The sequence below is a fragment of the Tupaia chinensis genome, unplaced genomic scaffold (assembly GCF_000334495.1).
Source record: "Tupaia chinensis unplaced genomic scaffold, TupChi_1.0 Scaffold000661_1, whole genome shotgun sequence".
Lineage (NCBI taxonomy): Eukaryota > Metazoa > Chordata > Mammalia > Scandentia > Tupaiidae > Tupaia > Tupaia belangeri.
In genome coordinates this window covers 3,863,590-3,887,005 of record NW_006160183.1, presented here as the reverse complement: position 1 = coordinate 3,887,005, position 23,416 = coordinate 3,863,590, and the positions used below count along the sequence as shown (strand labels likewise).

At 41.0% G+C, this 23,416-nt stretch overlaps 1 protein-coding gene across 1 annotated transcript in view; it reads right to left on the bottom strand.

Annotated features, from left to right (window-relative positions):
• The window catches only part of THADA (THADA armadillo repeat containing), a 53,950-nt gene that overhangs the window by 4,696 nt on the left and 25,838 nt on the right, over positions 1-23,416 (bottom strand). Inside the window, exons 12-16 of the mRNA XM_014592154.2 lie at positions 20,161-20,312; positions 18,454-18,609; positions 17,648-17,770; positions 15,817-15,940; positions 5,499-5,650 (exon numbers count right to left, since the gene is read on the bottom strand). Coding sequence (XP_014447640.1) covers positions 5,499-5,650; positions 15,817-15,940; positions 17,648-17,770; positions 18,454-18,609; positions 20,161-20,312 — 707 coding nt within the window. The remainder of the gene's footprint in view (positions 1-5,498; positions 5,651-15,816; positions 15,941-17,647; positions 17,771-18,453; positions 18,610-20,160; positions 20,313-23,416) is intronic.

Here is a 23,416-nt window from a genome sequence, read left to right as displayed (position 1 = left end):
AAAGTGCCTCTTGGGAACAGAAGTTAGCATAATGGCTATGTCGCTGAACTCCCTTGTAGCCAACCACAGTGTGAGTCCTGGACCCAGTAGCTTAAATTCATGCTGGGCACATGTGTGTGCGTGCACAAGATCCCAAGAGGAAAATGGAGGAGAAGAGATTGTGGCGTGGCCATCTGCTCTGGGGATGATTTCTTGCTTTCTATCTCTCTGTCTATCTCTGTCTTTCTGGTGAGTGCATGCGCCCTATAGCAAAAACCTCTCCAAGGGGACCAGCAGTTAGCGTAATGGCTATGTTGCTGGACTCCCACGTAGTCGATTGTGGTTCGAGTCCCAAACCCGGTGGCTTAAACTCATGCCGGGCACGTGTGCGTGCGTGCCCAAGATCCCAAGAGGAGAATAGAGAAGGGACTGCAGCATGGCCATCCCCCCCGGGGGGTGATTTCTCGCTTTCTGTCTCTCTCTCTCTCTCTCTGTCTGGCGAGTGCATGCGCCCTATAACAAAAAAAAAGAAAAGAAAAGAAAAAACTCTCCAAAAAAAGAAAAAAAAAACTCTCAAAAAAAAAAAGTGCCTTTTTTTTCCAGCAAAAACACTTTTTCCTATAGAAATTCTGCTCTTTCCCACCATACAAGATGGCAGGTGAAAAAGCTACAAAACAGGATATTAAGGAGAAGAAACTTGAAACCAAAAAGGCTGATGCCAGTGGCAAGGTTAAAAAGGGTGATCCCAAGGCTAAAAAGCCCAAGAAGAGGAAGTTCCATTGCAGCCAAAAACCCCGTCCTAGTCTGGGGTATCGGCAGATATTCCTGGTCTGCATGTATTCCAGGAAGGCCATGTCAAGAGGAAATACTCGGCCACTAAATCCAGGATCGAAAACAAAAAGGTTTTTGCGACTGTCACAAAACCAGTTGGTGGAGACAAGAATGGTGGTACCGGGTGGTTAAACTGCACAAAAGCCTAGGTATTTTCCTACTGAAGATGTACCACGAAAGCTGTTGAGCCACGGCAAAACATTCAGTCAGCATGTAAGAAAGCTGCGAGCCAGCATCACTCCTGGGGACCATCCTGATCATCCTCACTGGATGCCACAGAGGCAAGAGAGTGGTTTCCCTGAAGCAGCTGAGCAGTGGCTTGCTACTTGTGACTGGCCCTCTGGTTCTCAATCGAGTTCCACTGTGTTGAACACGCCAGAAATTTGTCATTGCCACCTCAAAATTGATATTAGCAAAGTAAAAATCTCAAAGCACCTCACCGATGCTTACTTCAAGAAAAAGAAACTGCAGAAGCCCAGACACCAGGAAGGTGAGCTCTTCAACACAGAGAAGGAGAAATACGAGATTTCAGAGCAGCACAAGATTGATCAGAAAGCTGTGGACTCATAAATTTTACCAAAAATCAAAGCTGTTCCTCAGCTCCAGGGTTACCTGCGATCCGTGTTTGCCTTTACAAATGGAGTTTATCCTCAAAAATTGGTGTTCTAGGGAACCAGCAGTTAGCGTAATGGCTATGTCGCTGGACTCCCACGTAGTCGACCGCGGTTCGTGTCCCGGACCCGGTGGCTTAAAACTCACGCCGGGCGTGTGTGCGTGCGTGCCCAAGATCCCAAGAGGAGAATGGAGAAGGGATTGCGGCGTGACCATCCCCTCTGGGGGGTGATTTCTCGCTTTCTGTCTCTATGTCTCTCTCTGTCTGTCTGGAGAGCTCACGCACCCTACAGTGAAAATCTCTCCAAAAAAAAAAAAAAAAATTGGTGTTCTAAATTTTTTGCCAAGAACCTAGCTAAATAACTGATCATAAAAAAAAGAAAGAAAGAAATTCTAATATGACTACTTTTGGCCCATCTTTATTATTTCTTGTTATATATTTCTTTCTTTCATAAAAGAGCACACATGCACCAGAGAGAGAAAGATACTCTCAACAGGGTCTCATCAAGCTGCAATTCCCCTCCGTCAGTGTTTCTGGTCAACTGGGGATCCAAACCCAGGACGGGCCATATGGCTTCCAGCACTATGCCATAAAGGCTGGGCCCATTGTCACTGTTTCCATACGGACCAGAGTTCTTTAGTCTCTCAAGGTCTGTATTTTACCTGGTGTCATACTCTTGCCCTTCTACCTTCCCCTTTCTCACACAGTCACTTCACTGAAGAAAAATACGAATCCACCAGGAGGCTTCCCTGTTTCCTCCACATATATATGTGGCAGATAAAGTGAGCAGATCTCAAAAATTGTACATCACAGCTCCCAAACTTGTAACTCACATAAATATGCACTCACACAGCCTGTCCTAGAGAAGACAGAACAAAGGACAGTTCCCTCTAACGGTCATGGGAAGGCACCCAGCTGACAATGGGAGACTTGAAGCTTAGTCCTAACTTGTTGACAAGTTGCATATGTACTGCCCCAAAAGTCAGGGATAGGTTGCTCAATGATATTCTGACTCTACTAGAATTATTCCTGTTTAATACAAGGAAAGAAATCACAATAAACTTAATTTTAAGACTGACTACAGGTACACTAATATTTACTGTCTCGTAATTTCAAAATAACAGATATCGAATGTACTGATTCAGGTATCAGTTTAAATTCTTTGCCAGGCCAGCCAGTGGCATGGTGATTAAGTCACATAGATCCCACATAGCTGACAGCACAGTTCAAGTCCCAGAGCTGGCGGCTTGAAAAACATGCCAGGCTAAAACCAGCGGTTGGTGTAATGGCTATGTCGCTGGACTCCCATGTAGTTGACTGTGGTTCGAGTCCTGGGCCCAAACCACATGCCAGTTGCATATGCATGCGTGCCCAAGACCCCGAGAGGGGAATGGAGGAGAAGGAATTGCAGCATGGCCATCCCCCCTGAGGAGGGATTTCTCATATTCTGTCTCTCTGTCTCTGTCTTTCTGGTGAGCACACACGCCCTATAGCAAAAATCTCCCCCCCCTCAAAAAAAATGCAGGCATATGTGTATGTGCCCAGAATTCCCATAAAAGGGAGAGAGAGAGGAGAAAAATTGCAATGTGACCATTCTTGAGTGTGGGTAGGGAGGAGGACTTTTTCGCTTTCTCTCTCTGCCTCATAAGTGCATATATCCTCTGAAAAATGAAAGAAACAATCTATTAAATATGTAAACCTTGTTTTATAACCGACTGCTTTACTAATCAATTATTAAGAATATAATAAATGTCTCTGAAGTCTAAAATATCTTCATTCCACCATCTTAGGTTGATCAAAATATACTATAAATTTAATATATCCCTAAGATTCATAGTTCCACAGGAAGAACGGTGATAAACTAGGAGAGAAGTTACCTATCTGTGTATCCAAAATAACCTTGAAGAGGTTAGGTCAGCATTCCAAAAATGCTCTATTATTGTTTTTTTTGAGAGGTGTTCACTGTAGGGCACGTGTGCTTGCCAGAAAGAGACAGACAGAGAGAAAGAAGCAAGAAATCATTCCCCATGGGGGATGGCCACACCACAATCCCTTCTCCTCCATTCTCCTCTCAGGATCTTGGTTAGGCATGCAAGTTGTGTATTATACAGAGTATAACTAAGAAAGACTTTGGAAACATAGTATGTAATTAATATTATAAAACATTTTAAAATTCTATTCCTATAGCCATTTTACTAATATGCAATCCATACCAGATAGTAAAACTAAAATCCTACACCAAGTCATGCGTGGTACTAAATTCTCTGAATTCTACAGTTAGTATCTATCCACCAGGCAAATGTTTTAACAAATAAGAGATGAAGAGGCCCCTTAAGGGCCCTTTGTAGTTTATGTAAAAAACAGGTCTTCTATGTATATGTCATAATATATCTTCTCCACTCCAAGTACACAAAATATTTGCTCGGAATAAGGCATATATATATATATATATATATACACATACATACATACATACATACACATATACATCCTACAAGTCCATGAGTGATGAATGCTGAGGGGAAGGGAGGTAGATGGAGAAAGGAAGAAAAACACTCTTCTTTAAAAACTCTACATCGTACAAAAGTTCAGCCTGAGCACTCTACGGCACCTGAAAGGCCACATGCACAGGCAGATGCCAGAGAGCAACTCCCCATCCAGACAAGGGTCAGAAAAGATGCTCTGAGACCTTACAATCCCAACTATGGACAGAAGCTACAGAAACACATTGTTCTCTGGTACATGTTCCTTCAGAATCCCAGGGCAACCACAGACGTCACACTCCAGCTCCTAACAGCTGAAGCCCAGATCATGGTCAGTTGTAGCAGCCACTCTGGGCTTCTACAGAGTTCTAATCGAAAGCCACAGCCAAGCACTAGTCAGTACTCTGCTGGTGACCCACCAGCCCCAGCTTCGAGGGCAGAGCTGAGAGCCTGGGCTAGGGAGTCCTACAGAGCCTCTCCATGCTCTGCCCTTACTCCTGAGCCCACCTTTGATTACTACCCTAAGGGGGAAAGAGCAAGATGTCAGAAGGAAAGCAGGGGCTGGGAACAGGGTAGAGTGCCTAGGGAGAGACCTTGTTAACCTCAAGTACTCTTGAGTTTCAGTCTCGGTTTAGCTATTGCTTGTTGGAAGACTAGAAACATGTTGACTACTTCATTTACACTCAGCTTCCCTGTCTACGTGAGCAGGGAGATTATCTCAAAAAACTCAAGTTACTGTAAGTAATGTGCTTTGATCGAGTATCACATGTACAAAGGAACTGGGGAGACCACAGTTCTACCAATGATCTTGTACAAATAAAGTCCACTGCCTCTTACACCTTTTGTTTTGTTTTGTTTTTGCCAGAGGATGCCTGCACTCTCCAGAGGGGGTAGGGATAAGAAAACACTTCCCATGGGGGGATGGTCACACCACAATCTCTGCTCCTCCTTTTTGGGATTTTGGGTTGGCATGCATTTGCACCCAGTGCACTTTTCAGCCACTGGGTCAGAGACTGGCCGTGAGCCCAGAGTTGGCCATTTGGGATCCAGCTACCTTAAACACCATGCCACAGCTGGCCCACACCTTCTTTTTTTAAATCAAAACAACAAACGCAAACCAAAAAACCCAAAGCTTTCACATTTGGACTGTATGTTCTTTTATATTTCCTCCTTTCCCACCAATTTGAAATAGCAGAAAGATATTATGATAACTGAAAAGAAACAGTTCAAAGGCATAAGCAGTCAGGGGCCAGCCAGTGGTATGGTGGTTGGGTGGCTAGATTCCACATGGCTAAATGTATAGTCAAGTTCCAGACCTGACCCAGAGGCTGGAGGCATGCATGCATGTATGGATACCCAAAATATCTCAAGAGGAGAATAAAGGAGAAGAGATTGTGGCATAGCCATCCCACTTAGGGAGTGCTTTGTCACTTTCTCCCCACCCCCACATACACACATGCCCTACAGAAAATGAATTAAAAAAAAAAAACTAAGAAGGCAGACTGGATAATCCTCAGCTAGCTTTATTTGCTGCTACAGTGGAAAGTTTCCATGCATGTATATTTACATTTACATAAGAAAAGTCTAAATACCTGAAATTGCACAGCTGTTTTCGATAACTTCATCAGAAGATCAAATGCTAAAATCTTTACTTCTTCAAAAGTGCTGGTAAAACAACCCAGTAATATTTGGAAACGACCAACATCAATATCATTACTCAGCTGATACACTGTTTGGACTCCACCTAACAGAAAAAATAAAAATTTAAAAGTGAATATAAGGAAAGGAAAACCAATCTTCTGAAATTATCTGACCAGATGTATGGAATATTAACTTAAAAACTGACACTTTACCCATAATACATAAAAGAATAACTTTCCCATTATTTTATTTTTTTAAATGACAAAGTAAACATTACAGTTCTCCAAATAGAAAATAAACATTAAAAACTTTTTATTTTTGGAGAGGTTTTCGCTATACGGCGCGTGCGCTCGCCAGACAGACAGAGAAAGACAGAGAGACAGAAAGCGAGAAATCACCCCCTGGGGGGATGGTCACGCCGCAATCCCTTCTCCTCCATTCTCCTCTCGGGATCTTGGGCACGCACGCACACGCACCCGGCGTGAGTTTTAAGCCACCGGGTCCAGGACGCGAACAGCAGTCGACTACATGGGAGTCCAGCGACATAGCCATTACGCTAACTGCTGGTTCCCAACATTAAAAACTTTTGTAAAAATCATTCCACTCTTTTGAAAAAGGTATTATATAAAAGATTCCTAAGTTGTTTTTTTTGTTGTTTTTTTGTTTTTTAATAATCAAAAGCAGGACACAACACTCTGCAAGGCTGACCCGCAAGAGAAAGTTCCAGGTTTGCAGCTGAAAATGTGTCTGAGTGCACCAGGCATGGGCATGCCCATGATTTGGGGCTGGTGGAGGCTGGTCGGGGCTGAGAGTAGGCTAAGACATCATGACCCTGCTGGGAGTTCTGTTTGTTTCTTTCTCTGCCTCATGGAAGAAATAAACTAAACAAACAAACAAAAACAAATAAATGTAGAAACATGTCTTTTAAAATATATTCACAGAATTTCCTGAGCCAGTATCCAAAGTCCTATCCTGTCTTAGAACGAACTGACAGAATGATCAGTACAATGACACACCCCAATAGATTTACTGGGCATCAAAGAAGAAAAACAAACCTTTTGACTATTCAGGCAAAAAACACGGTCCATCTAGAAAAGGAAAAGGACTGGCTCTACTCAACCACAGCAACATTTAGGGCTGGAAGATAATGGAGTAATGCTCACGAAATCCCCAGAGAAAAGAAGGTGTGAAAAAGTTTGCATATCAAACTCTGACTCAAGTGAAAGATCAATAGAAAAAAGAATTTTTTGGAGAGGTTTTTGCTATAGGGCATGTGCTCTCATCAGAGAGACAGAGACAGAAAGCACACACACACACAAACACACACCCAGAAGGGATGGCCACACCGCAATCCCTTTTCCTCCATTCTCCCTCGGGTCCTGGGTACACACACTCCTGGCATAAATTTAAGCTGCCAGATCTGGGACTTGGACCGTGGTTGACTATATGGGAGTCTAGCAACATAACCATTATGCCACCTGCTGGTCCCAGAGCAACAGAAAATTTCTGAATAAGCATGAAATGAAGAACTAAAACAGTTCTCAAAGAAAGATGAATTTTAAGTCAACCAAAAGACAAACAGAAAAAGTATCACAAAAGAATAATGGCAACTGCTGAATCCAATCCACTCTCTCATTAAGACTACATGACTGGGGCCCAGCAGGTGGCATGGTGGTTAAGACACTGGACTCCCACATGGCTAAACACAGTTCAAGTCCCAGACCCAGTGGCTTGAAACTCATGCCAAGCATGTGTGTATACATGCCCAAAATCCTGAGAGGAGACTGGAGAAGAGGGGATTTGGGCATGGCCATCTCCCCTCAGGGGTGATTTCTCACTTTCTCTCTCTCTTTCTCAGGCAAACATATGTGCTCTATAGCCAAAAATAAAAATAAAAAATAAATAAATTCTAAAAATAAATAAATAAACAAACAAAAATAAATAAAGTATAAGACTACATGACTATGGGAACCAGGTGCCATAGCAGAATTCAAAAAAACATTTAATCACAAATTAACTCCTGAGGAGAACTGAACACATTCCTGGGCTAACTTGAGAAATGATATTCAACATAAATCAGGATGAGTTTCTTCCTTAATCCAAATTCACAAATCAGTACAATCCTGGGAAATGCCTAGAGCATTTCCTCACAGCCTTCACTGATCTTCCCAAATCTGCTTCTTCCTTTCCACTTTGGATGTCCTGTATTTCTTTTTCGTATATAAAGGCTCTGGCGAGAACTTTCAGTGCATAATGAATGGCCCTGGTAACAGTGGGCATCTGTGTCTTCTTCCTGGTGCTGGGGAAAGCTTTTAGTCTCTCACCCGAGTGTGCTATTGGTTGTAGGTCTTTCAACAAAAGACCTTTTTTGTGCTGAGGCAGTTCCTTCTTATTCCTAGTTAGTTGAGTATTTTTTTTAATTAACTAACTACCTAACTTTATTTGTTTATTATATTTATTTGTTTATTTTAGTTTGACCAGAGAGGGACAGAGTGAGAGAAAGAGAGGGAAAGCGAGAAAACAAGCCGCCAGGTCCGAGACTCAAACCACAGATGGCCATGTGGGAGTCCAGCACCCTTAACAAGCATACCACCTGCCAGCCCCTTGAGTATCACTTTTATCATAAAAGGTTGTTGAATTTTGTCAAATGCTTTTTCTGCATCAACTGAGATTATGATACAGGTTTTCCCATCATTCTAATATGGTATATTACACTTATATTATTCTTATGTGGGTCAACCCTTGCATTCCTGGGATAAATTCCATTTAACCTGGGTTTATATTATTTTTAATATGCTTTGGATTTGGTCTGATGGCGTTTTGTTAAGGATTTTTACTTCTACAGTCATACAGATACTGGTCTATAGCCCCTTCCCCACCTTTTATAAGACAGATAGGTGGATATTATTTTTTTAAAGAGGTTTTTACCTGAAGGCACATGCACTCACCAAAGAGAGATAGAGACAGTCAAAGTTAAAATCACCCCCCAGGGGAGACGGCCAGGCCACAATGCCTTCTCCTCCATTCTCCTTCTGGGATCTTAGGCATGCACGCACACACGCCCAAGTGTGATTTTCAAGCCACTGAGTTGGAGACACAAACTGCAGTCAGCCATGTGGGAGTCTAGTGACATAACTACACCACCTGCTGGCCTCAGATGGGTATTTTTTTAAGTTTGTTTATTTCTTTCATGAGAAAGCATCCCAACAGGGTCCAGATACCTATCTACTTCCAGCCTTTAGCCAGCCCAGATCGTGGGATAGCACCTGCCCAGTGTACTCAGAGGTTTCTAAACTGAAGCCAGCCACATCCCATGCAGAGCACAGTATTTTACTGCCACTCCATTGATAACCAGATGATAGGGTCCTATTTGTTGTCACACTCCTGCCCCAGTCACCCAACTAGCTAGGATTACACGCACGTGCAACTACACTAGGTGCATTCAAGTTGGTCAATAAGCCAAACCTAGCCTCCAAAGTATACGTACTATGCATGCCACAGCAACTGGCTGTTGGCTTATTTGGGGTTTGTTTGAAATTTTTTTTTTTTTTTTTTTTTTGCCATAGGGCACACGCATTCACTGGAAAGAGAAAGTGAGAAATCACCCACCACCCAAGGAGATGGCCACTCCACAATCCCTTCTCCATTCTCCTCCTGGGGTTTTGAGCATGCACACACAAGGCCAGCATGAGTTTCAAACTGCCAGGGCCAGGACTCAGACCATGGTCAGCTATGTGGGAGTCTAACCACATGCCACCTGCTGGCCACGTAGTTAATTTTTCTTATAGTGTCTTTGTCTGGGTAATGATGGCCTCACAGAATGAATTAAGAGTTATTCCTACCTTTCCAATTTCTTAAAAGAGTTTGGAAAAGACTAACGCTCCTTTAACTATTTGGAAGAATTCACTGCTGGGGGCCAGCAGGTGGTATAGTGGATAGGAGTTAGACTCCCACATGATCAACTGCAGTTCAGGTCTCAGACCCAGCAGCTTGAAATTCAAGTCAGGAGCATGTGCTTGTGTGCCCAAAGTCCTTAGAGGAAAATAAAGGAGACAGGAGTGTGGCGTGGCCATCCACACTGGGGGTGATTTCTCACTTGGTCTGTGTCTTTCTCTCTCTCCAGTGAGCACATACAGCAAAAATCTCTTTAAAAAAAAATTGGGGCTGGTAGGGGCTCTTGATTCCCACATGGCCGACCACAGTTCAAGTCCTGGACCAGGAGGCTTCCTTTCTCACATTTTCCCTTTCTCTGTCTGGTTTTCTCCCCCCCCCCTTTTTTTGGGAGATTTTTGCTATAGGGCGCATGTGCTCGCCTGACAGACAGAGACAGAGAGACAGAAAGCGAGAAATCACCCCCCAGGGGGGATGGCCACACCGCAATCCCTTCTCCTCCATTCTCCTCTTGGGATCTTGGGCATGCATGCACACATGCCTGGTGTGAGTTTAAGCCACCGGGTCCGAGACTCAAACCGTGGTCTACTACATGGGAGTCCAGCGACATAGCCATTACGCTAACTGCTGGCCCCCTCTGTCTGTTTTTCTCTGGTCAAATTAAATAATAATAACAACAAATGTAAAGAAAGGAAGGAAGGAAGGAAGGAAGGAAGGAAGGAAGGAAGGAAGGAAGGAAGGAAGGAAGGAAGAAAGGAAGACATATAAAGTAAGGAAGGAAGGAAGGAATCTTTTTAATAAAATAAAAACTCACTGCTGAAGCCATAGCCCTGGCTTTTCTTTGCTGGGAGGCTTTTTTTATTATGGATTATCATCTATTTGAATTTTCTATTTCTTATTAAGTCAGTAATTTTCATATTTCTAGAGTTATTTATTCCATGCAATTTATCTAATTTTTCAATTGTATTTATTTTCATTGTATTGTCTTACCATCCTTTTTATTTCTGTAAGATCAATAGAAATGTCCTTACTTTGATTTCTGATTTTAGTTATCTGCACCTTCTTTTTTCTTGGTCTAGTTAAAACTTGGTCAATTTCGCGATTTTTTTTTTTTTTTAAAGCTACTGATTTCACTGATGTGCTGTATTGCTTTTCTATTCTTTAGTTTACTTACTTCTGCCCTAATCTTTTTTTTATTTCCTTACTTCTGTAACCTTTGCATTAAGTTTGTTCTTTTTCCTTAATTTCTTGAGATACAGAGATAGGTCGTTACTTAAGATCTTCCGATGCTGGTGTTTACAGGTAAAAATTTCCCTACTAGCACAGCTTTTACTGCATACCCTAAGTTTTCATATGTTGTGTTTTCACTTTCATTCTTCTCAAAAGTGTTTTCTAAATTCTTCCGTGCTTTCTTCATTGATCCACTAGATGCCTAAGAGTTTTGTTCAAATTTCAAGGCTTCTCTAATGCTACTCTATGTAACAGCAAGCACTCCCCATCCTCCCAAGTACTTTTTTTCACCCATCATCTTGAAATATTTTTTCACAGAACTTATTTCCACTGGAAATTGTGTTTACTTGTTAACTACTGTCTGTCTCCATTCACTAAAATCTAAGCTCCAAAAAAAGGAAGCTCTTTATTTTGTACACTGCATATCCTTGGCCGTTGGACATAAAAGAAGCATTAAATTAATATTTGCTGAACAAATCCTTTTAAGCATGGAATCCAATTTTTCACTATAAATGTTGTGACATTTAATTCCACAAAAGAAAGATGCATGTGGCTTATTCTCAGTCTAAGCAGAAACCACTTAACTAATTTCAAATCATAGCCCCTCTAAGAAATAATATAAACTCCCCACAATTAAGTGCTTCAGAAGAAGATGAAGGCCGAATTTACTTTTTCATCCTGTACTTCATGGTCATGGCTCTTTGACCTCACTTAGAAGGAATGAATGGATCATGGCTTACACCATTTATATGACCTCCCAGCTGTTTAATTAACATAATTATCATGACATCAGTCACTGCCCAATTATATGTGACTTACTCGTTAGACAATTCAGATCCCAGCCACAGGATGCCACTGTGCAACACTGGAGCCAAATGGAGGGTCCTAAATTTAGATCTAAGGTTGCCTTGAATGTATCAGGCATGTCTGTGTATGATGCTGTAATCCTGGCTGGCTCAAAAGCTAGAGTGGGTAGAGAGGGCATTATGGCATTATGTCAAAGGTATCTGTCTCTCTAACTCTCCTACCTTCTCTCACAAGAGAGAAAGAGAGGGAGGAAGGAGGAAAATTAAGCTTTATAAAACGTTCCAGATCAGCACATGGTGTAATGGCTACATCGCTGGACTCCCATTTAGTTGATCGCAATTCGAGTCCCAAAGCCCATGGCTTAAACTCACACCAAGCATTTGTGCATACGTGCCCAAGATCCCGAGAGGAGAATGGACTGCAGCATGGCCATCCCCCACCCCCAGGGGGTGATTTCTCGCTTTCTGTCTCTCTCGGTCTTTCTGGCGAGTGCACGAGCCCTACAGCAAAAAAAAAAAAAAAAAAAAAAAAAAAAAAATCCCAGAGGCTAGCCCCATGGCCTAGTTGCTAAGGGAGCCAGAACTCACATGACTGACTGTGTAGTTCGATTCCTGGACCCAACAGCTTGAGAAGCACACTGGGCACATGTGTGTGCACGCCCAAATTCCCTATAAAATGGAGAAATGAAGAAGAAAGAACTGCAGTGTGACCATAAACCAGTATGCATTGTGGGGTGCTTTCTCTTTCTCTGGAGAGCTCACATGCCCTCTGGCAAATATGAAGAAAAAAAAAAAAAAAAAAAAAAGGCCAGCCAGTGCTCTGGTAATTAAGGGTGACTGGCCCACATAGCCAACTGCAGTGTTCGAATTCCAGATCCAGTAGCTTAAAACACATGCCAGGGGACCAGCAGTTAGCGTAATGGCTATGTCGCTGGACTCCCATGTAGTCGACCACAGTTCGAGTCCCGGACCCGGTGGCTTAAATTCACGCTGGGCGCATGTGCGTGCGTGCCCAAGATCCCAAGAAGAGAATGGAGGAGAAGGGATTGCAGTGTGGCTATCCCCCCTGGGGGTGATTTCTTGCTTTCTATCTCTCTGTCTCTGTCTGTCTGGTGAGCGCATGCGCCCTATAGCAAAAACCTCTCCAGAAAAAAAAAAAAAGAAAAACACATGCCAGGTGCATGTGTATGCCTGTCCAAGATCCTGAAAGGACAAATGGAGGAGATGGAATTGAAGCATGACCATCTCCCATAGAGGGTGCACTCTCACCTTCCCCTCCACCTCTCTGGTTCTTTGCTATAAATTGATGCATTCTCTAGCAAATTTAAAAAATTTAAAATGCTCCAATACAAAAATACTATATAAAATTACCTTTGAGGGACCAGCATATGGCATAATGGATATGTCACTGGACTCCCATGAAGCTGACCACGGTTCGAGTCCTGGAACCAGCGACTTAAAACTCATGTGCACTTGTGCATGCATGCCCAAGATACCGAGAGGAGAATGGAGAAGGGATTCCGGTATAGCCATTGCCCCGGGGGGGTGATTTCTCACTGTCTGTCTGTCTCTATCACTCTGGCAAGCACATGAACTCTATAGCAAAAAATCTCTCAAAAAAAAAAAAAAATACCCTTCAAGCTATGTGTATGAGGTATATATGAAATACATGAGTTTTGTGTTTAGATCTGGGTCCCATCCCAGGATATTTCATTATATATATATGCAAATATTCCAAAATCTGAAAATATCTAAAATTTAAAACACTCTGGTCCCTCGGGGCCAGCAGGTAGCACAGTGGTTGAGCGCTAGTCTCCTACATGGTGGTATGGTGGTTAAGGCAGCTGGATCTCACATAGCTGACTGTGCAGTTCAAATCCAGGACCTGGCAGCTTGAAAGACACCTGGCGCATGTGCAGGTGTGCTCAAAATCCCAAAAGGAGGGACCAGCAGATGGTTAATAGTTACATCACTGACTCCCAAGTAGTCGACCGCAGTCTGAGTCCCGCATCCAGTGGCTCGAAACTGAAGCCGGGCGCATGTACATACCCAAGATCCCAAGAGAATGGAGAAGAGATTGCAGCATGGCTATACTCCCTGGGGGGTGATTTCTCACTTTCTGTCTCTTTAGTCTGCCCAGCGAGTGCACACACCCTATAGCAAAAAATCTCTCTCAAAATAATAATAATAATAATCCCAGAGGAGAGAGAAATGGAGAGGGTATTGTGGTGTGACCATCCCCCATGGGAGGGTGCTTTCTCAAGCCACCCAAACCCCCACCCCCACCCCCAGGGAACTTGCCCTCTGGCAAAATTTTTAGAAGATTCTTATCTTAATCAAATCTGCCAAGACTCATGTAAGATCTTTCAAGTAAGACCCTTTTTCTCATTCACAAGTTCTAATAATGTGGATGACTTCTGGAGGCCAATTTTGCACAACACGCACTTAGATAAAGTGATCATCAAATTTATCATTATGAATAATGGGACAAGTTAATATTGTGTACCTCCTGATATGATATACTGGAAAGACTACCACATTTCTTATGCAATATGCCTAACAAAAATGCATACCTGGAATCAAGTTAGGAAACAAATACCAACTGAGGCATAGTCTTCCAAAATGCTGACAGCACAGAGTGGGAACTTTGCAGATTAAAGGAGGCTAAAGAGAGGCATAACAACAAGCAGACTATGATCTAGGTTGGCCCCCAGATGGTGGGAGTTTTCATTTTCTATAAAAGGCCATTTGTTGGGGCCAGCAGGTGGTGTGCTGGTTCAATCGCTGTACATTCCCACATGGCTGACCACAGTTCGAGTCCTGGACCCGGTGACTTGCTTTCTCACTTTCCCTCTCTCTCTGTCTCTCTCTCTGGTCAAATTAAAATAAACGAATAAATAAATAAACCTTTAAAAAACAAAAAGGCCATTTGTTGGTACAACTGACAAATTCTGAATATAAATTGTATATAGATCATAGTACTGTAACAATAATAAATTTCTTGGATAAAATTAGCAAGACAGAGACAGAGAGAATGCACATATAGCAAAATATTCACAACTAATGAATATAAGTAAAAGGTAGATAGCTATTATCTGAACAATTCATTTTTAAGTTATTTAATTTTATTTATTACTATCATTTTTTAAAAGAATTATTTTACTTAACTTTATTTATTTATTTTATTTTAATTTGACCAGATAGGGACAGAAAGAGAAATAGAGAGAGAAAGAAAGCAAGCCGCCAGGTCTGGAACTCAAACCGCAGTCAGCCATGTGGGAGTTCAGCACCCTTAACCACCACGCCACCTGCTGGCCCCAATTACTATTATTTTTCAATTTTACCATAATCACCAGAGAAATAGAGAGAGAGAGAGGAAATGTGAGAAAGCAAGCTATCAGGTCCAGGACTCGAACTGCAGTTGGCCATGTGGAAGTCCAGCACCTCACCCAACATGCCACCTGCTGGCCCAACTGAACAATTCTTAAAACTTTGCTATTTGAATTTTTTCAATTTTTTAATTTGATTTTCTCAAATGAAGCCAACCTGTATTAACAGCAACTAACTGTACCCCTCTCACCAAAAATACTTTGCATAATAATTTAAAATAGAAAATCATCAAACTACAGCAGAAAGCTCCCAGTCCTCTGGCCATCCCTTGTAAAAGACCCACTGAGCAGGATAGTTTCCTCTTTGACCACAGTCAAGGGAGACTGAACACAAACAAGAAATCTACATTAAAAACATTCTTGTTTGAGGATAAAAGAATCATTTCTTGTCAAAAGGGGGAAAAATAAAAAACAAAGAGGGAAGTAAAATGTTCCCCCTCTGAGTCCCCAACAGAAGGAAAAACAAGAGTGTCATTAAACCAGAATGCCTGGAAATGACATCCTCATATTGTCTTTTAGAAACCAGACTGAGGCTTATGAAACAGAAAGCATATAAGAGAAACCACATTTGAACCACAAAGACTCATTAAAGAACATTAAGAGAGACTACTATTATTTCAGTTTTTTAAACTTGCAGAACAGATTGAGCAATATCTTAAAATAGCAACAAATAAATTAGGGAGATGGAAGCAGGAACTCTTCCTATAATAAGCATGATCCAAGAAAATTATAGTTTGGGGTTGGCAAAAAACAATCAATGAAAAAGTAGACCATTTCTCTCCCTTTTGTCCTTTACTGGCAACTTTAATCAAGTACAAATAAGAATCATAAAGTAAGATCTCCATTAAGAATCTACAAAAAAGACAATAAAATTCAAATTTCAAGTAAAGTAAAATGCTGCTTTTTGTTCTGAATGGGAAAAAAACTTTCCCCGAACAATACTGAAAACTTACCTTCTGTGACAGGGAAAACTTCAGCTATTGAGCCTAAAATAGTTAAAGCTGAAAATCTAGTTGAATATGAAGATCCAGGAAATAATGCCTCGAAAAGACTGTTGCAAATGGATGACATAAAATTCTAAAAAAACAACAACAAAACTCACAACTGAGTCAAGTCACATTAGGTTATTATCTTATCTTCACAGCATCATTTGTAAGAGTGGAAGTTTTTGTTTTTGATTAAGAGAGTAAGGGTTTTGTTTTTGTTTCTGTTTTTTCTGTGTGCATGTGTTTTTGCTACTGGGCACATATGCTCCCCCGACACAGCAAGAGAGGCAGATAAATCATTCTAGGGGGATAGTCATGCTGCAATCCCTTCTCGTTTCCTCTTGGTATTTTGGGAATATATGCACATGCACCTGGCATGACTTTCAAGCTGCCAGTTCGGGACTTCAACTGTGGAGCCGGCCATATGGGATCCAGCCTCTTATCCTCCACACCACTTGCTAGACCCTGAGAGCAAACAACACTGGTTGTTTTACTTTGCCCGATAATTCTGATTGGTACCTTTGACCATAAGCTATCATAGCTTTAATGACGTATTTAAAGTGTGCAAAGTCAACAAGAAGTATAATTCTTGTTGTAGCCCAGATAAGAAAAAATACATCTGTAGTGAAACCTTGACTGAATACTGGTTTTCCTCATTAGAGGCATCCAAGCACTAAGAGTAAATATACTTTATTTTTTTCAATTTTGTTACAGGGCGTGTGCACACACCAAAGACAGAGAGAGAGTAAAAGTGAGAAATCACCCTCCCCGCAGGTGAGATGGCCAGGCCACAATCCCTTCTCCATTCTCCTCTCAGGATTTTAGGCATGCACACACAGGTGCCCAGGGTGTTATTCAAGCTGCAGCGTCTGAGACTCGAACCAAGCAGGTCATGTGGGATTCAGCTGCCTTAATCTCTGCACCACCTAGAGGCCCTATACTTTTTAAAGTTTTTAAATGGCCAAAGAAGTATCTATTAATACACATTACTTTACTAGTTTGGCTGAAATGATATAATTCATATAAAGATCCAACTATTCCATAGTCTTCTATATAGTCCCTTTGAGACTCCTACTCTATTATATTTACACAAAAGATAAAAAATAAAAGCTTGCAATAAAATGCAATTTTAAAAAAGCAAAGGAAAGGGACCAGCAGATGGTATAATGGTTACATGGCTGGACTGCTACATAGCTGACTACAGTTTGAGTCCCGGATCTGGTGACTTAAAACTCACACTGGACACATATGCGTGCGTGCCCAGAATTCCAAGAGGAGAATGGAGGAGAAGGGATTGCGACCTGGCCATCCCCCCTGGGGGATAATGTTTTGCTTTCTTTTTGTCTCTCTCTGTCTCTCTGGCAAATGCACATACCTTTCCCTCAATAGCTGGACTATGGCCCAGGGATCACTAAAACCAAGCCACCGCATCATGTCGGTCTAAAGTAGGCTCAGCTAAGGCACCATTTTCTACCATGGAAAGGGGTGGAGGAGCTCAGGGCTGGCAATGATCTTTTTGTTAAAGTACTAATCTCATGTGGCCCATACAAGGTATAAATTATTGAGGTTAGTCCATTAAAGTCATTCTGAAACAGTTCTCAAGTAGAGCACTGGTCTATGACTCAGGCTTCCTCAGGAGGAGAACCAAAACACCAGCAGGATACAGCACACTCAGTTTGAAGGAAAACAGCACAGAAACACAATTCACCGAGAGACTTCCACTGACTTCTCTTCCCTGCTTATTTATACTTGTTTTAGATGTCTGAAAAATCTGCATGTGCAAAAACAGATCACCTACCTTATATTGCTGTAAAGAAACAGAAGGGTGCTGCTTGGTTAACTCATTCTCTGGCTCATGTTTTGATTTACTTTGCTCCAACTTATAAAGTACCTGAGAACTTTCCTGTATCCTATAAAACAACTTTTGGGACAAGGAAAATAAAAGCATATAAGTTACACATTAAACTCGAACATCCGCTTGAAAGGCCAATTTCTTTAGAATAAAACTCCAGGCAAGGGGAATACTGGTTTTAAAACTTGTAATATTTATAGTTTCTTTCTGACAGAACATTTTTAAAAGCATATTTTTAAAAACAAAAACAAAGTGTTACTGCAAACCAGAACAGTCATTAAACCACAGCTCTCTCATTTCCTTTAAGTTGACATGAACTCAAAGATGATATAGTCATTTCTAAACTTTACCATTCTTCACCCCATAAAAGGTGTTGTACAATTCATTCAAAGTAAATTATTCAGTAAGAACTGTTTTCTGAGGCACCTAAAGAACATACAAAAATGCAAAGGCATCCTTCCTCCTGTTACCAAATACATATGAAAAACTCGTAACACTCAATTTTTCCTTGCAAAAAAATAAATAAAAAATAAAAACTCAAGGTTGATTTACTACTTTAAAACAAAAGGACTTTTTACTCAAAATTTTAACCCCAAAATGTAAACTTTATGGACTCACAGAACAGGTATGCAGAAGATATGCAGAAGACTAATCTATGACTATTCCCCCTCTCCCAAAATCTGGGTCTTTATAAGAACGATTTCCAGAGCAAAGTTCACCACTTCCCTATACTTCCTGATAGGAAAGTCTACCTTTTTAAGAAGAGAACAAATCTGCTGGCGCACTCCTGGAGACTGGCTGTTAAGATTATATGTGATGAAGAACTGAATCCACTGCATTTCTTCTGGAGAAACAATTTCTGTGCTTCGATTACTTTCACAAAGCAAGCCTAATGTATCTATCCGTACCTAAAATACATCAAGCAATAAAAGTTATTTTTCCAATTAAATGAACAGCCTAAACCACTTGAAATAGTAATTATTTAAATAGGCTACCAAGAAAAGTAAACTGTAGCTCATTCATAGGTATCCCAGACAGGTGACCTAATCCCAAAGGTTATGTGATTATTTACAATAAAATAATTTTATTAAATATGTACATTGAGGATTTATAATCAAAGTAACTTTTTCTCTGTTTTGCTTGCTAGACAGCACATGAGCTCACATGAGAAAAGAGAGAGAGAGAGAGAAAGCACCTCTACTCCCCGCAGTGGGTCACGATCACACAGTAACCCCTTCTCTCCATTTTTCCATCCCACTGGGATTTGGGGTATGCATGCACACATGACCAGCATGTTCTCAAGCCACCAGAGGCAGAGATTTGAACCATGTAAACAGCCACATGGGATCCAGCTCCCTTAATGACTAGGTCATAGGCCAGCCCATTTTATCTTCTTACTCATGATAGAAAGTGTGTGCAAGTATGTTTGTGAGAGAGCAAAGCACGCTTAACAAGGGCTCATGACAATGTGATCCCCTCTCCCTAGCCATCCAGCTCATCAGGGTCATGGGCATGCACATACCCAGCATGTTTCAGGTCAACCTAGCATGGGATCTAAACCCACAGTTGGCCACATGATTTCTACTACTGCAGTTCAGTATGCTACCAACTTAGCCATGGAGGATGGGCCAAAATCCACATTCTTAAAAATTCTTATCCCATGGGAATTCTCAGCTCCATTCTTTCCTTTTTTTCTCAATGAGTACCTCACTCTTAGATTACCGCCATGCACTTCTTTTTGTTTAATTAAGAATTATTTTTATTTATTAATTTTTTTAATCTGCCAGGGCACACGCACTCACCAAGGAGAGAAAGAATGAGAAAGAAAGCGAGCCACCAGATCCAGGACTCGAACCTCAGTCACCCAGGTGGGATCCAACACCCCAACCACCATACCACCTGTTGGTCCATGCACTTCTAACTGTTCTGGTTTCTTTTTGCTTTCCTGTTGGAAACTCACCTGTTTCCATTAAAGCCAGTTCCTTGCTAAAGACAGAGCAGCTTGGTTCCTATTCACTAACTGAATAAAATCACTGTGTGACTTTCCATAAAATGGAAAACATACTCTACTCCGACAATGTCCTTGTCATCCTCCAGGCCTTGCCTGTGTCCTTCCCTTCCGTGTGCTGCTCCAATGCTTCTTCTCTTCTGATCACATCTTTCTTTTCTAATCCACTATCACCTACACTAATCAGCCTCTTTTGAGCCTCCCAAGCATGAACAGTTTTTTTTTTATGATAGTTTTTTTCTATCCCTTCAATTATAACAGCCTAAAGATAAGATACACACATTTCACTTTTTTATTCTTTTTCTTTTTTAAAGTGTTTTTTGTTTTTTTTTTTCCTTCCAGGAAAGGAAGGGGTATAAGTGGACACCACCAACTGGTCTGTATGTCACAAGCCTACTACCAGCCTGGAATCAGCTGTATGGACAATCTCCCAGTTACTCTGTGTACTTACTTGGCAGTGCTGATGAATTAAGCCTTGCTTGATTCTTGCACTGGACACAAGACTCTCCCAGGTATCAGTTGAGGACTGAAGATGTCCATGGGCCCTAGCTATTCGTAGGCACGCCATCAGAGCTCCCAGAGCCCCTCTGCTATTACAAGGCTCTAAGAATAGAAAAGACTGTTCAGTCCTGAAAACACAGTAACAAAATCCAGCTATGCTATGCAAAGACTACTACAATTTTTTAGCTGCCAATTTCCATGTTTCCAATTAACATCACATTTCAAGAAATAAAAATCACACTTAAATTCCTTTTTCCTTCTTTTTTTTTTTTTTTTTTTTTTTTTGAGAGATTTTTGACCTAGGGTATATGCCCTTGCTGGAGAGAGAGAGAGAGAGCAAGAAATCACCCCCTCCAGGGGGATGGCCACACCATAATCCCCTCTCCACCATTCTCCTCTTAGGATTTTGGGCATATGTGCACACACGCCCAGCATGAGTTTTAAGTAACTGGGTCTTGGACTCAAACCATGGTCAACTACATGCGATTCCAATGACATAACCACTATGTTATCTGTTGGTCCTTTCACACTTTAAAGTCTTTTTTTTAGAAGAAATATTGAATTTTAGTAATTATTATTATTATTTAAGCTGACCAGAGAGAGAGAGAAAGTGAGAAAGCAAGCCACCAGGTCCGGGACTTGAAACCTGGTCGACTATGTAGGAGTCCAGCACCAAGCCATCTGTTGACCCCATCATACTTTAAATTCTAACACAAATTAAAGTTCCTATACCAAAATAATGATTTAAAATTATTATTATTTAAAATTATAATTAATTAAACTGTTCTTATGTCAAAAATTTCAAGTAAGCGTAATTCTCTAATTGTTAACATAAAGAAATAATAATTTATTTACTAATATGTTTACTTTTTCTTGACACTTAGAAAGTGAACCAGAAAGTAAACTGGGGGGGAAAAATCAAGTGAAGAAATATTTCTGAAAAATATAAAAACAAAAAAAAAAATGACTTTCAGCCAAGAATACAGAAAATACTTTAGTGAATAAACACTACTATTTCTCTAATGATAAACACTGAACCTTTCTGAGTATTTGGAGTCACTGTTTTTTACTAGTAAAGAAGAGAAAGGAGGGGCTGGCAGGTGGCGTGGTGGTTAAGGGCACTGGACTCCCATATAGCCGACAGCGGTTCAAGTCCTGGACCTGGTGGCTTGCTTTCTCACTTTCCCTCTCTCTTCTCTCTCCCTGACTCTGTCCCTCTCTGGTATGTACATATGTATGTATGTATGTATATATGTATAAATAAATAAATGAACAAATGGATAAATAAATAAAGTTAAAATAATTCTTCAGGGACCAGCAGTTGGCATGATGGCTATGTCGCTAGACTCCCATGTAGTCGACTGTGGTTCGAGTCCTGGACCTGGTGGCTTAACCTCACACTGGGCACGTGTGCGTGCATGCCCAAGATCCTGAGAGGAGAATGGAAGAGAAGGGACTACAGCGTGGCTATCCCCCTGGAGGGTGATTTCTCGCTTTCCATCTCTGTCTCTCTCTGTCTTTCTGGTGAGCGCACATACCCTATAGCAAAAATCCTCCCCCCCCAAAAAAAGGAAATATTTCTTAAATTTTTCTTTTTTTTTTTTTTTTTTTTTTTTTTTTTTTTGAGAGATTTTTGACCTAGGGTATATGCCCTTGCTGGAGAGAGAGAGAGAGAGCAAGAAATCACCCCCTCCAGGGGGATGGCCACACCATAATCCCCTCTCCACCATTCTCCTCTTAGGATTTTGGGCATATGTGCACACACGCCCAGCATGAGTTTTAAGTAACTGGGTCTTGGACTCAAACCATGGTCAACTACATGCGATTCCAATGACATAACCACTATGTTATCTGTTGGTCCTTTCACACTTTAAAGTCTTTTTTTTAGAAGAAATATTGAATTTTAGTAATTATTATTATTATTTAAGCTGACCAGAGAGAGAGAGAAAGTGAGAAAGCAAGCCACCAGGTCCGGGACTTGAAACCTGGTCGACTATGTAGGAGTCCAGCACCAAGCCATCTGTTGACCCCATCATACTTTAAATTCTAACACAAATTAAAGTTCCTATACCAAAATAATGATTTAAAATTATTATTATTTAAAATTATAATTAATTAAACTGTTCTTATGTCAATAATTTCAAGTAAGCGTAATTCTCTAATTGTTAACATAAAGAAATAATAATTTATTTACTAATATGTTTACTTTTTCTTGACACTTAGAAAGTGAACCAGAAAGTAAACTGGGGGGGAAAAATCAAGTGAAGAAATATTTCTGAAAAATATAAAAACAAAAAAAAAAAATGACTTTCAGCCAAGAATACAGAAAATACTTTAGTGAATAAACACTACTATTTCTCTAATGATAAACACTGAACCTTTCTGAGTATTTGGAGTCACTGTTTTTTACTAGTAAAGAAGAGAAAGGAGGGGCTGGCAGGTGGCGTGGTGGTTAAGGGCACTGGACTCCCATATAGCCGACAGCGGTTCAAGTCCTGGACCTGGTGGCTTGCTTTCTCACTTTCCCTCTCTCTTCTCTCTCCCTGACTCTGTCCCTCTCTGGTATGTACATATGTATGTATGTATGTATATATGTATAAATAAATAAATGAACAAATGGATAAATAAATAAAGTTAAAATAATTCTTCAGGGACCAGCAGTTGGCATGATGGCTATGTCGCTAGACTCCCATGTAGTCGACTGTGGTTCGAGTCCTGGACCTGGTGGCTTAACCTCACACTGGGCACGTGTGCGTGCATGCCCAAGATCCTGAGAGGAGAATGGAAGAGAAGGGACTACAGCGTGGCTATCCCCCTGGAGGGTGATTTCTCGCTTTCCATCTCTGTCTCTCTCTGTCTTTCTGGTGAGCGCACATACCCTATAGCAAAAATCCTCCCCCCCCAAAAAAAGGAAATATTTCTTAAATTACACAGTGGGATACAATATTCTTGCTTTTTTAAACAGAATATAATTTTAAGATTTATGTTATGAGTCAGAATCATTTTGTGCCTTAATTACTGAATCAGGTACAATACAGTGATTGCTTCAGGGATATTGTGTATCAATAGGCTGTTTACCCTATTCTACATGACCACAGACAGCTGTGGCTTAAAGTCATACCTTCACATTTTCTCTTCCTCAGAGACAAAAATTTGCTACTGCCAATTTACCTGTCTTTAATCTTTTTTTTTTTTTTTTTGATGGG